Source organism: Mixophyes fleayi, chromosome 5 (assembly GCF_038048845.1).
Source record: "Mixophyes fleayi isolate aMixFle1 chromosome 5, aMixFle1.hap1, whole genome shotgun sequence".
Classification (NCBI taxonomy): Eukaryota; Metazoa; Chordata; class Amphibia; order Anura; family Limnodynastidae; genus Mixophyes; species Mixophyes fleayi.
In genome coordinates, this window is record NC_134406.1 from 120,944,800 (window position 1) to 120,959,696 (window position 14,897).

General features: G+C 37.3%; 1 protein-coding gene across 24 annotated transcripts in view; it reads right to left on the bottom strand.

Moving 5' to 3' along the window:
• Window positions 1-14,897, bottom strand: part of LOC142158631 (poly(rC)-binding protein 3-like) — a 1,531,228-nt gene that overhangs the window by 140,198 nt on the left and 1,376,133 nt on the right. For all 24 annotated transcript variants that reach the window (XR_012692823.1, XR_012692822.1, XM_075212788.1 and 21 more), the window contains 2 exons: window positions 13,141-13,164; window positions 13,015-13,047 (listed from right to left, as the gene is read on the bottom strand). Coding sequence is in view for 22 of the 24 variants with exons in the window: in XM_075212788.1 (XP_075068889.1) it covers window positions 13,015-13,047; window positions 13,141-13,164 (57 nt within the window). In the remaining 2 variants the exon portion in view is untranslated. The remainder of the gene's footprint in view (window positions 1-13,014; window positions 13,048-13,140; window positions 13,165-14,897) is intronic.

Here is a 14,897-nt window from a genome sequence, read left to right on the forward strand (position 1 = left end):
TATAAAGGAAGGTAAGTTATTGCCGATCCCTTTGAAATAGAGAGAGATGTATACCATGGATTGCAAACTGGTTATCTTGTGGTTTTTTTCCAATGAGATTTGTGTTGCAGAAATAAGAACTTTTAGTTTATTATTTTTTTTGTTTATAGTAGCTGTAATATAATTCAAAAGTAGGAGTTTAAAGTGTTACATTTTTCTGTCTGCTACTTTGCTAAACAGTACATCATATGTATTTCTGTTATTGGAATGTAGGCAATATAAAACTTTGCCTGAAGTACAGGGGAGGCTGCTTTGTGAACTGCTTATCTGAGTATGAGTGTATTGAGAAGTTAAGAGATAAAATAAAGAGTTAATAAATCTACATATTCACTGAATACAGTGTTGAGATTAAGGCTATCTCTCAGACGTGAGGCCTAATAGACTTTCTGGATAGTGGAACTGCGGGACCACTATCGATTGAGTGCGCACTGCGGGACGCATTTTAACTTGAGAAATTTGGACTTATGTACTGCAGAGTCCAGTTCTTAAAATAAAATAAAAATAGAATAAAGATGAATATAAAATATAATGAGCGATTTATGTACTGCGGGGGATAAATCCTCAGTTAAATATGAGAAAGATTGTCCAAAGGTTTAGATAGAAAAATAAGTTTAATTTTGTAAAACTGCGGGGTTACAAACGTGTGTTTTTTTGAGTGATTTGTATAAGGCTGTATGAAAATGACTAATTATTGTGATAAGCAGTTTACAAATGCAGGGTCCTCTGATAAAAAAAAAACCATTTTGGATAATGTACTAAAATAATCCCGTAAAGGGTTAATGGCGCACACTATGTAGGCGGAGGAATACCACCGATAAGGTTTTTTTTGGAGATCTCTTTAAGAGATGGTACTTATCTATAAAAATATATATACAGAAAAGGGATAACACCAATCTCCACTGCTGCACTGCCGTGGTTTATTGCACAACAACCACAAAAATACATAAATGTATATTCACCAAAAACAGACAAGACAGATTGCGCTGCGGAGAATGTATGTTGGTATAACTCAATAAAAAGACCTAGAGGATCCTCCCATGGCAATAAGAAAACAATTGATTAGTATCACATGAATAAATGATTAATCACAGACAGCATGATCTAATAAATAAATCATAGGTATTACATCAATTATAAAACTGTATAGCTGGCCAGCATAAATTGAAGGGTACCTTGAAAAATAACAAAAATAAAATATAAAATAGTAAAAACCTAAGGAACCCAGAAGAGCTAGGTAAAGGAAGTCCAATGTAATGACCGTACTTCTCACAGATGAATAATATTGATCAAGAGCTCTTATGGAGAAAGCTCGTATATATTCAATATCACAAATGGATCAATGATAATCACGAGATTTTGGATAATGTGCAAACAGAAATTGAAAAATCAGAAAACAAAATTATTAATGGATTACTGTTTGGTTTTGTGGAAAGCGGAAGCGGGACATTGGAAAGCCATTAGAAACTTTAAGCAGTGTTTTATAGTTACCTGAATCTGATCTAGGTGATTCTGAAAAGACACAGGATAATAATAAAATTGGGAATTATCCCAATAAAAAGTAATTTAATAGGGAGTGGCTGCACTACCAGAAGTAACCAATAGATGGCGCAGGGGCTGCATCAGAAATAGTTAACTGTAACTTTAAAAGGAAAAAAAAATAAAAAAAAATACAAAGCCATATTTGTTAGGTCGTCAGAAATTTATTATGGCTTTTCGAAATTTCATTGCCTGTGAGAGACATTGTTCAATTTTGTGATAATTCTAAATGCTGTGCATGAATTATTTTTTTTTCCATACTAAAATTACTAATATTTAATATCATTGTTTTGCTAATTATGTATTTTCTCCTGTGACTTGATTAATATAAACTTTTCATGATTAAGCTAAAGAATAGTAAATCTTTTAAGGATTATTATGAATAAAATGTGGCTAAAATGTCACATTAGATGGGTATATGTGTTTATATATATGTATATGTGGACATAGCAGAGCATATATAAATGGCTGTTAAAATTTGTAGCTGAAGTTTTAGCAGAAACTTTGAGAAGCATTCTTCAAATTGCAACCCTAGAGTATAGGAGTAAGAGTTGATCATTAATTGTGATATATTATTAGTAAGAAACAGGAAGATTTGAAATATAGATTATTGACTGTTCAATTAAAATATTTTAGATAAAGAGAATTAATAGCCCAAATAATTAAAAAAAAATATTCAATGTGATTGTGAACCACACCTAAAAAAAATGTCTGGTAACGATTTTATGTGCTGACAAGAATTATTTCTATCATTGTTTTTTTTTGTTCAGACGGAGAACCAAACCCATCCCCCACACCTTTTACTGCTAGTGGAAGAATGTCTTTGTGCTCAGCAGAAGAGAGGGGGGGCCGTGGGTTTTGAAGAGAAAAAAATACATGTGTAGATTTCTGGGGAAAAAAAAAAAAGGCAGAGAACTTTAGATGTTGATCATCATTTATTTATATAGCACCAACATATTCCGTAGCGCTTTACAATTGGGGACAAACATAGTGAACTAATAAACAAACTGGGTAAAACAGACAAAGAGGGGAGAAGGCCCTGCTCGCAAGCTTACAAATTTTATTGTTTGATTTTCCTGAGACTTTTATATCACACTGTGATTTTGTATTTATCTTATATGTTAATAACTTACTTTTGTTTTGTTTTTACAGTCTTTGTAGACACTATTCTTAGCTGTTAATATTCCTATATCAACATGGCTACATGGTTTCCAGAAATAAACTGCAATTTTGCCAGTTCAGGTTAAGTATTTGGGTTATTGCTTGACCCAAGGACTGACACATATTTCCTCAGAAAGAGTGAGAGTTATTCTGCATATGCACTAGTCGCTAAATAAAATCATTAGTGCGCATCTTTCTAGGGATGTGTAGTTGGAATTTACATGGAAACTATCAAGTACTTATTGTTTATTATAGTGACGAATTTAAATATAGATGCTCAATTGTCAATCTGTTTAAAGATAGTTGCAACTGTGGCATTATTCAGGAAAATATCTAGTAGTCAGAATTTTTTTTTTTTTTTTTCCCATTCCATATCCTGTTTTGTTTATGATGAATTTTGCACAAACATGACAAGTCTTCGCTGCCAGATTCGTAAATTGTAAATGAGATCTTATGGCTTTTCTTTATCTAATTATTTGTTGGTGTAATATCTTTAATACTGTTATGTTTTTAATTAGTGTGCATGGGAATGCACAGAGTGTGGATGAAAGTACTGATAAGTATATGAGATTTTTGATAAATGAATGCCTATTTATGACTGTATGGAACTTCTGGACTACAACCTTTACTGCTAGATCTGACATTGAGGATACACACTTACTGGGAGAAGGTATATTTTTTTATATATACAGATGGTAGTTATCATAGATAAAATGAGATTGGAAAGTTATGTATAAGATATAATATAAGAAGCACTCACAACAGTGTGTGAGTTAGTGCAAGGCAAAAGTATTAAACATCTACACAGATAGTAGATATGTATTCAGTGCATTGTGGTGGTTTAGAGATTGTCTAACTGTTGTAGATACTTCAATAGCATATTTTCAACATGTGATGAAGATGCTAGATGCTATTCAGATGTCATTGCAGGTAGTGATTAAGTGTTAAGATCACACAGGTAATACTGATCAATTGCATTAGGTAATAAAAAGGACAGATGAAGTTACAATAGGTGTAGTAAGAAGTCCATTACTAATTAACATTTCTTCACAGGACTTGAATTTGTTGTTGTTTCAGTTAATTACTGATCAGAAATAATTCAGAATGTAAAAGTTTTGTTATTCACAGGAATTGGCCCTCTGGAAGTTGAAGGGATGTGTACAAGATACCAATGGTACATGGAAAGATGGCAAAGATAGATCAGTGGCCCCAAAGGCTTACCTACCAGCACTGGCAGAAGCAGCCTATGGTCTGACTCATTGAGACACGTATGGTATGTGTGGACTTGAGGCCTACTGGTGTGCACCTGGCTCCTCTTCTCATGCAGGTAAAAAGGCTGGTTTATGCTTTATTTGTCTGAGGGAAGAATCCAGGTAAAGCCATATCTGTAGAACCATTACATATCCGTCCTGCAGAGACTTATTCCAGGTAATATAAATTGGCTTCATCCAAATAAAAAAAATGTCTACAGTATGTACTAATGTTTGTAGATATATTTTCTAAGTGGGACAGAAGTACAATTCCACTGCAAGTTGCACTGCAGTATTTACAGCAAAGAAATTGGTATATGAATTTGTGTATAGATATGGTATATCACCAATGATTGAGAATGACAGAGGAACACATTTCAATGTGTAAGCTTGTTTTTGTTTTTTTAATGTATTTTACTAAAGAATAAAAAATAAGTTACTGAAACGATTTAATGGTATATAAAATACACTGAGTAAAGTGATGAAGAATACAGGGATGATTTGATTAGAGGTTTTATCCCTAATATTTTATAGTATCAGAACCACTCCCAGACTTCCATTCAATTTTTTTCACCATATGAGAGTTTGTTCAGAAGACAACCCAATATTATTATCAGCCTGCAAGAGACTTTTCAAATCCATTCAAGATGTAACTGTTAAGTGTCACGGTTACAAACAGAAGTACAGCTAGGAGTATGGTGAAAACACTCTGTGTTTATTTGCAGACAAGTATAACAACAGGTAGTCAGGAGTAGTGGTAATTACCAGGTGCAGGCTGATGTAGGAAATAATATAAATGTCCAGAAACAAGCAGGTATACAGCTAATGCAGGGAAGCACTGGTGTGAACAGACTCCAGGCAGCATGAACCAGAGGAGCAAGGCAGGAGAAAGAATCCACAGGTAACAGAGGCTATGACATGAGAATAGGACAACAATAACCAGCCATGTGTGCTGGGGGAGACAGGTTTAAATGGACCACACCCAGGTGCATGGAATGATTGATGAACAGGAAGGTTTAACCCCTAATGCACACAATAGCAGCACCTCTGGTGAGTGGAGGTACTGCCAATACAATACAATAATAGGACAAAAAGGCAGGAGCTGCCATGCAAAGCATGTAATGCATAAGCTGAGGGCAGATTGTGACAGTACCCCCTCCCTTAAGGGCGGATTCCAGACGCCCAATTATCAAAAATGTCTGAATTCATCGGAATCATAGTCCAGAATTGGGGGTCCGGCAGAAAAGTCCTCGTCCAAGGGCGGAAAGGCAAAGGAGACCATGCCAGTTGCCAGTTCAAGCTCCGTAGACCTTGCTCTCTTCTTTCGCTTTTTCTTCTTGCGAGAATTCCCTGGAACAGCAGTTTGAACCAATTGGGTGGAGCACAAAGGAATCTCTAGGCCAGGTGAGATGGGTGGAACTGCTGACAATACGGAGGCCCCGTAAGATGGCATAGCGGGAGGTGTTGGTGAAAACTTGTTGATCACTGCCTCGACAAATAGTTGTAAGTCAGATAGAATGGGGTGATCAGACTCAACAAAAGGGTTTGCCCATTCCATAGCCTCTCCTCTAAAATGTGTTAACAAAAACAAAACTTGCCTCTTTGGGTCACTGGCAAGGCTAGGTACTGAGGGGAAATAAGAAGCACAAAACCTCAGTAGAGCACTAAATTGAGAAAGGTGCCCCTCAAAGGTAGATGACAGCTCACACTTTGCACCCTTGGCAACGGATGGATCAGACTTGGCAGCAGGCTTGACAGGAGACCCGGACTGGGCGGCAGGCTTGGTAGCAGGCTTGACAGGAGACCCGGACTGGGCGGCAGGCTTGGCAGCAGGCTTGACAGGAGACCCGGACTGGGCGGAAGGCTTGGCAGCAGGCCCGGACTGGGCGGCAGACTTGGGAGCAGGCCCGGACTGGGCGGCAGACTTGGGAGCAGGCCCGGACTGGGCGGCAGACTTGGGAGCAGGCCCGGACTGGGCGGCAGACTTGGGAGCAGGCCCGGACTGGGCGGCAGACTTGGGAGCAGGCCCGGACTGGGCAGAAGGCTTGCCAGCAGGCCCGGACTGGGCGGCAGGCCTGGCAGGGACAGCACTTTGAGAAGCCTGAGGGCAGACAGCACTTTGAGAAGCCTGAGGGCAGACAGCACTTTGAGAAGCCTGAGGGCAGACAGCACTTTGAGAAGCCTGAGGGCAGACAGCACTTTGAGAAGCCTGAGGGCAGACAGCACTTTGAGAAGCCTGAGGGCAGGCAGCACTTTGAGAAGCCTCGGAGCAGACAGCACCAAGTGGGAACTCGGGCTGGACCGCATGGACTGGCAACTCGGGCTGGACCGCATGGACTGGCAACTCGGGCTGGACCGCATGGACTGGCAACTCGGGCTGGACCGCATGGACTGGCAACTCGGGCTGGACCGCATGGACTGGCAACTCGGGCTGGACCGCATGGACTGGCAACTCTGGAGCGGACTGGAAGGGCAGCGCCCCCTCTGGAGCGGACTGGAAGGGCAGCGCCCCCTCTGGAGCGGACTGGAAGGGCAGCGCCCCCTCTGGAGCGGACTGGAAGGGCAGCGCCCCCTCTGGAGCGGACTGGAAGGGCAGCTGGCACCATGGCACAGGCGGCTGGAGCTGGCAGATTGGGTCTCTTCCCAGAGAACAGAAATGGTGGAGCATAAATAATTTTGGAATGCGGAGAGGAAATAACAGGAGATGTTTCAGTAAGCTGACGTGGTCTACGGACAGGACAGTCCTGCAAGAAATGTGCATTGCTGGCACAGTAGAGACACAACTTGTATGTTATCCTGCGCCGCCGTTCCTCTTCGGTCAAATGGGGGCGTGGACCACCTGTGTACTGGGAATTTGTTACCCCATAGTTCATAGAAAACAGCAAATTTGTAGACGTATTTTTTAGAGGTGCTGTTTGCACTGGTTTATCAGCAGAGAAGGTGGATTTAGACAGATCAGCAGCTTCTGAATTAGGAGAGACAGAATCTGACAGTCTCCTGAGCGGGTCCAAAAGCAAAGTGGAAAATTTAGCCAGCTGGGAACGTAGCAATATTATGTCCATCTGTAAAGTTTGTAGCAGTGGAAATTCCAAGACTGGTGAAACAGACATGTTGCAAACACAAATGACAACTTGATTGCAGAAAAGCGTCCCAGAAATAAACAAAAACTTCCACCTGACTCCAAAGCTGTTTTGTGGCTGGTTATACTGTCACGGTTACAAACAGAAGTACAGCTAGGAGTATGGTGAAAACACTCTGTGTTTATTTGCAGACAAGTATAACAACAGGTAGTCAGGAATAGTGGTAATTACCAGGTGCAGGCTAATGTAGGAAATAATATAAATGTCCAGAAACAAGCAGGTATACAGCTAATGCAGGGAAGCACTGGTGTGAACAGACTCCAGGCAGCATGAACCAGAGGAGCAAGGCAGGAGGAAGAATCCACAGGTAACACAGGATATGACATGAGAATAGGACAACAATAACCAGCCATGTGTGCTGGGGGGAGACAGGTTTAAATGGACCACACCCAGGTGCATGGAATGATTGATGAACAGGAAGGTTTAACCCCTAATGCACACAATAGCAGCACCTCTGGTGAGTGGAGGTACTGCCAATACAATACAATAATAGGACAAAAAGGCAGGAGCTGCCATGCAAAGCAGCATGTAATGCAGGGGTGGGCAAACCAGTCCTCAAGGGCCATATAACAGTTCATGTTTTTAGGATTTCTTTAATCATGCACAGCTGAGTTAATCTATTTGGCTGGGTCAGTAATTATCCCAGCTGTTTCTACAGACAGAAATCCTAAAAACATGAACTGTTATATGGCCCTTGAGGACTGGTTTGCCCACCCCTGATGTAATGCATAAGCTGAGGGCAGATCGTGACATTAAGTACCTGAATTAGATGAGTAAGCAGTTACAAAAGCATCAATAGACTTTGAAACTGATTGTACTACAGATGCCTATTGAAAACTGTCAGTATATACAACCAGGAAAATGTTATGGTCAGAATATTTTAATGTTCTAGTTATTTGACAGATTGATGGGAATAACCACAGCATTGAAAGTTGCTGAAACAAGATACTTGGATTCACATATCCCACTGCAAGAAGGTAGTCGATCCGACAGTGACCTGAAAAGACGCAGAGACTAATAAAGTTTTGGAACCATATATAACAAATTTATTTCAGGACTCTGACAATGATGTGGTTCGGGAAGAATAATCTGACCAAGAAGCCAAAGGATAATATCCTTATTACTATTGCCATCGCTATAGGCATGATCTGTTTTCTGATTCTTATACATTATATTATTTTTTTTATGGACATTTGGTTATGAGGACCTGATGGTAAGATCCGGTAGTGGTTTTGAGGAAATGGGGGCATATAGTTGTAAAAATAAAGAATCAGAACTGTCTTCATCATTCATTCTACTCATAACTAATAACACATACAATAATGACACATATAAGATAGAATTAAAAGATAAGTAATTGGAGATAAACCTGAAGATTGTAATAAGAGACTATCAACTGAAATATGTATATGTCAATATTGTAATAACCTCCTGAAAATGTGTTCAATGGTATGATAGGACGAGCAATTAAACTAATTGTTGGATGTGTACACATACACTACATGGACACCAATATGTTAAATTGTTGCCAATACCTTTAAATCTTACAGAGTTGCTTAATTTGCCAGAGGAAAGACCAGTTGTTGGGAAATATAATGAAACATGGCCTCTTTATTTAAAATTGTTGCCACATGTATTGACTGAAAGTGTTATATGTATAAATTTTACTAATAGACCTATAGATGAGAAAAATGAACATCTAGGTAAAAATTGGGAAAAGCCCTGCATTTAAAAATAGCCTTCCCCCAATGACACCCTCATTGGGTGTACCCAAATAAAATATTATAATGTTACAAGATGGTGTTTGTAAAGAGCAGTTAGAGAAAAACAAACACGGAAAGTTTATAGATATTGTATACATAGATATATTACATGTAGCAATACCATGTATTTTATTAGATGATATATTACAAATGTGGAAGTAAGGCATATAAATGTATACCATTGAATTAAGGTAGAATATGTTATCCAGGTTAGGTGATTCCAGTTGTTAATGTATTTGCACAAAATGATTTAAAGGAAATTGTATCGAAAAAATATATAATAGATATTTGACTATAAAAAGAAAGGAAAGAAGTGATGAAAAGAGTGAATCAACTGGTGTACAATTATGGATTATATTAAAAGTTATAGGCACTGCACATAGAAATATGAATTGGTTTTGTATCTAAGGTTTAGCTACATTGATAAAATATCAAATGTGTATGATGAAACCTTTTGTTATGTTGCAAAAGAACTTCAAGTTTTTAAAATATAGTTAATAGAGCATAGATTGATCTTGAATTATTTTATTGCACAAACAAGAGGTTATTGTGTAACATTACAGATGAAGTAATAAAAGTAAAGAGAGATTTTGCAAAGATATATATATATAACATGACATTATCTGCAGTGGATACAAGGTTTTCGTTATTAGATTAAAAACAATATATAATAATAATTTTTCAGGTTTTAGTACATGGTTTCAATTGTTGATGCATTCATTAGGAAGATTTTTTTTTATATTAGGAATATTGTTAGTTATCTATTTTGTATTAAAATGTATACCAGTACTGTTGAAATTTTGTAAGAAAACATTGAGTAAGGAAATTAAGAGAGCGAATAATATAGGGGAAGAAATTATAGAACTCTATAAAGAAATTAAACCTCGTAATTATAATATTGTGTGATAGTTTAGAGAACTATCAAATGAGGGGTTGTCAAAGATGTTTTATTTTGGATAAGGACAATTTATTAATATGAAAATATTTATAATGTTTTATCCTATTTTAGTATATCATTAATATTTTATGTGGTTTTATGATGTCATATGTTATATTATTTAATCCTTTCGTGTGAGCTGATGAGGGATATGAAAAGGATTGAAGGAGTTTATTAAACATCCAAACAGATGTTTCCAATCAAGAGATTTGTTGGAACAAAGACTTAAACAGAATTTCTTCAGAGTTTCCATTGCATCCAGGGAAGTCTGCATCAGGATACGCCTATATACTTTCTCAGCCAATTGTAATATGATATTTGTAAATTGTAGTACAACCTTCTTTTATTGGTACTAAAAGTAACTGTCTGGAATGTGAACAGACAGAGTTTTCAATTCTGAAAATGAGAGTGATAATGTTATCACAGCGCTTGCTTATTCTTTTGTAAATAAACAATGATATAATTTTGATCTTAAAGTTTCTTTTGCTGAAGGAATTATTTTATTACTTTAATACAAGAAATCTTTTGCTGTTGGCATTTTGTAATTATTGTGGTGGTGGAATTGTGGGGGGACCGCTTTCGGGACAAGAGCATTAATTTTGGGTGCCATAATTTAAGGGTGGCCAAAGCTATTAATAATTGAAAGGCCACTCTCTTTTTGCTTTTAGAATGCTTAAGAAGAAGAATATTTATCGATAGGAGATTTTTGTTGCTTTCTTTGCTGCATTTAGAATAAAATAATTGGTTGCGTCCTCAAAGTTGACAGCTGGTTTCAGGATTGGTTCATAATAATATGGTTTTCACAGGTGACGTATATGTGTGTGTGTAATAACCACAGGTCTTTAACGGACCCACTCGTTAAAGGGCCTTTGGATCACTTTGTAGCGCAGGAAGAATGCCACAGTTAATATTATTTTTTTCTATATATGGAGCCAGATTTTTGGTAATAATTGGCTTAGTCATTTTGATAGGTTCCCTCTAACAAATTCTTTAATTTAAAGCAGTTTCACAAAAAAGGTTTTAAAAAAAATTGGTTTGTGGGATACAGGACTCACTCTTGTAGAAATGATGCTGCTATTGTAGAAGCCTCAGAAGGTTATTCTGTTAAGACCATTATGGTTTTGGGTAGATAAAATCAGTTTGTTTTGAATAATATATTAGGTCACCTGCAGCGCATTAAGCCTAGATTTTATCCTTTCAGCTAGACTGAACCATGACACATGTCGCTAGTCTTGTTCAAAGGAGGCATGGAGGGAATTTCCTAATTTTCTCCTCTGAGTGGCTGGTGGCACCCTGAGGTTTTCGCTTTTACCTCCATATGGGTCATCCTGCGCATGCGCGCCTTTGGCTAATTTGGCTGTGCTTGCTTATCTGTTTTTCATATGCTTGCTTTGGCTGTTGTCTCCTGTCTACTCTACCTTCATGTTACAGGTCCACAGTGAGACGTTAAGATGGTGGAGCTGGTGGGCCATTTATTTATATTTTGGGTTAGTATAAGTGGTCCTGCTTGCAGCTCGAGCATATATCTCCAGACTAACTTTATTTGATAGTTGGGCTTTAGAGGCCTCCATTGGAGGTAACTGTTAAGTATACTCTTTGAGCGTCCAGGAACTTTAATCATGCATTTGGGAGGAAGCGATTTAGGAAAGCTAAATTGGCATGACCTCATTGACCGTATCAAATCAAATATGGAAGTCATTAATTCCAAGTGGCCATCAGTTAACTTTGGTCAGTCATTATTTCCTGAATAAATTGGGGACATGTTGTTAGCCCAACTTCCATTGACAAGGCTCTTTTTAAAGTTAAAGGAGTTGTTTCATAGGTTTACGGGGTGAGGTGACTAGCTACCTGGCCATCAAAGCCCGATTCACAGATCTTACATAGGAAAGATGGTTGGCACCTGTCTGATGCATCACTTATTTTGTGAAACAGTTTTTTTGTTTCTCTTGTTGGGCGTTGAGAGGTCACTTTGGTGGTGGGCTTAGGTTCCTGGGGTTAGGGGAACATAGCTGTGGTGGAAAGCAGTCCAATTAGAGGCCATAATGACACATGGCCCAACACGCCAACAGAGGTGGCATGTTGGGCACCCTCCCCTAACAAGGATTTTCAATTAGTTACTACACTCGGGGAACTTGGGGGGCACCGCTTGGTCGGGCGGGCCTCAGCTAATGAGCCAAACTGGGTAGAGTTGGGCTCCACCACCTAGAAGTGTTCCAATATTTAGCTCAAGAAGTTTATGGTTTATGGATATGGCTGAAGGCTGATTGGTCTTGCTATTTATTGCCCACTATTCTGATTAAAATGCATTCTTCAATAAATTTTGTGACTTTTCATACGCCAAACAATTGTCTTCTGTCTTTATTTCATAGTGACAAGGTAAATCTTGATAGGCAAAATAATGTAAAAGGTAAAGTTATCAACCGTTAGGCGGATTATTGAATATGGGCATACAGCATGCAAGTTACATTTGTTTTTTAAACAACAGTTGAGTGTACATTCAAATATAAATGAGTCCCAAAGCATCTAGTTTAAATTGCAGCTTACTTTGTAAGGACGCTTTTTAATTATTTCATTATTAGGCACATGCCATAATTGGCTCTATAGAGTTCAAGAAAAGTACAGAGCACCAACCATTTGATGGTGTACAAGTCTAATTTGCAGAGTGCTGAAAAAATATGTGCATTGTGTAAAGTTTACTTGTAAAACAAAGACTACAAATTAATTATCTGCCTGAAATATAGCATTTAACTTTTGTGCATATTTTCAGGTGACAACTTTAAATTACATAATGCTAAGCCATTGATTATATAGAAAAATATTTGAAACATGTGTCTTTCAAAAGTTACAGCTTGATAGAACCAGGAAAGTTTGTTTGTCTGAACATTTACAACAGAAATTAAACAACAATTGACTCTATTTAAAAATACAATATCTTTTCAAAATAAAACAAAATAGGTCCATTGCCAATTATGCAAAAGTATTTTCCATTTACTATATTATACTAAAATGGCAAACATGTAATGTAAATGTGCACATTACAAAATGTGGTAGCTTACAGATGAAGAAATATTTGCAACCACTGAGTGACACTCATACTTTTCTAGTGCAGGATATAATATTCTGAATGGAGAGTTAACATCTTCTCTGTCAGAAATTAGGAAAGATACACTGACATTTCATATTCTTACCTCGTCTCTCATCTTCTTAACGGTCTCACCTTTCTGTTATGAAAAAAAAATCGCAAAAATGGTTTATAGATGGCATGGTTTGAATTGCATAGAACAATCACAATTAACTAGATATGCTGTACTGACCTTTCCAATGATGCTTCCAACCTCCTGTATGAAATGTAGAGAAAGACATGTTTATGTTAGAAAACAGACAAAATGAAATGGAAATTGTTTCTTAAATGTTCACTTAAAAAGTATGCACATTATAGCATATGATATAATTTTTTTATAGTTGTGATTATTTTTCATATAGCTGGTTAATTTTCATGAAATAAGCAAAGTCATTGCTTATTTTTATGAGTAACTGTATAAAACTCTTGATAAAAAGTCTGTAAATGTTAAGTAAATTTATGTTTTTAAAATCAAATTTTAATTGCATTGATTTTTCTGTACGTCATCCTCTGATATGTATAAGAAAAAAACACTAGATAAGAGTAGACATTTTGTTTCTGAGGCTAATGATGATGATTGCAGAGTACTCAATAGTTAAGAAAATGTATAATGTAATTTCTATACTTGCTAATGCTATAGTTTAAATGCATAAAAAAACATAACATGATGAGCTTTTTATTTTTAACTAAGCAAAACTGATGCTCATTTCAAATATATTTTAGTGGTTAAATAACATTTTAATCCGGCCTCACTTCTGTTATATATATATTTGTGTTGGCAAGTTACATCTTCACATCTGTAATTTGAGTTACTTGTATCTTAAACATGAGAGCATCCTTAAATCTACCATATAGATGCATCCATAGCAAATATGTGGCAATCATCATCAGCACAAACTCAAAAACTGCATCTGTCAGAATTTCCACTTTGTAAGGAAATTATTTCAAAGATATGTGTAATCCAAAATAAGAGTCATTGTCAAAGGGGTGCTATTAAAGTGCATATGAAAGCCTATATTGTATGCAAACAAATGTCCCTGATCTACCTCGTGAAGTGCAAGAGGCCTGTTGAAGTAAGCAAATTGAATAAAGTCATTTCAATTAATATCGAGCAAACTTTGTCTTTGTCGAAAAATATGCGTAGTGCATGCTACGGCGTGGAACAGCGTATCCAGCCGCAACACATGGCAGTAAACAATTTCTACACTTTTACACACATTCGCACAAACATATACAGTTGTAAATAGTACACAGTAATTGTAGTTGCAACACATAGTCATTTATGTCGAAAGATAGTAGTATTCATGTTTAATATTATAAGTTATATGCATATTAGTAAAACCTATGGTTCAGGTTAAAGGAATTGTGTCATGTCTGATATCATTTTAATCCCCTATTCATCAGCAGCTGTCAGGTTCATTCGGCGAAGAGATCGCACATTGCATACTCTAGTTATTGATGTTAGGGAATAAACCTTTAATGATAAAATGCTAATGAACTAGTTGAAACTGGAGTGTTGGAGGGAAAAACGGTGCACATCCCCTGGAGAGATGACCCCCACCTTTGGATTCTTTAGTTTGAACTAGCCTATGATCTGCAACCCCCTGGACCTTCCTGAAGCCTGGACCAAGAGAAGCAAGTCACACCATCTGCATTGTTTTACTGTATTTCTGTTTGCATATAAGCAGGAGCTTTTCATCTAATGTTCAGTCATCTTGACCACAGACTTCAGACTTGAATGACTGTTCACTGGATCCAGAGCGCCTGTGATAAGTAATGGCTGTACTTATTATTATTTCGCTTGAATTATTCTGCTACTTTTTGAGAATAAATATTTGTGCGTTGGAAACACAAATCGAGATTCGACAATCGTTATTGGATAGCGACAAAACGTGCATAACAGGCCGCAAGTGTTAAACACATGCAGCTAAAAATAAATGGAGCAAGTTG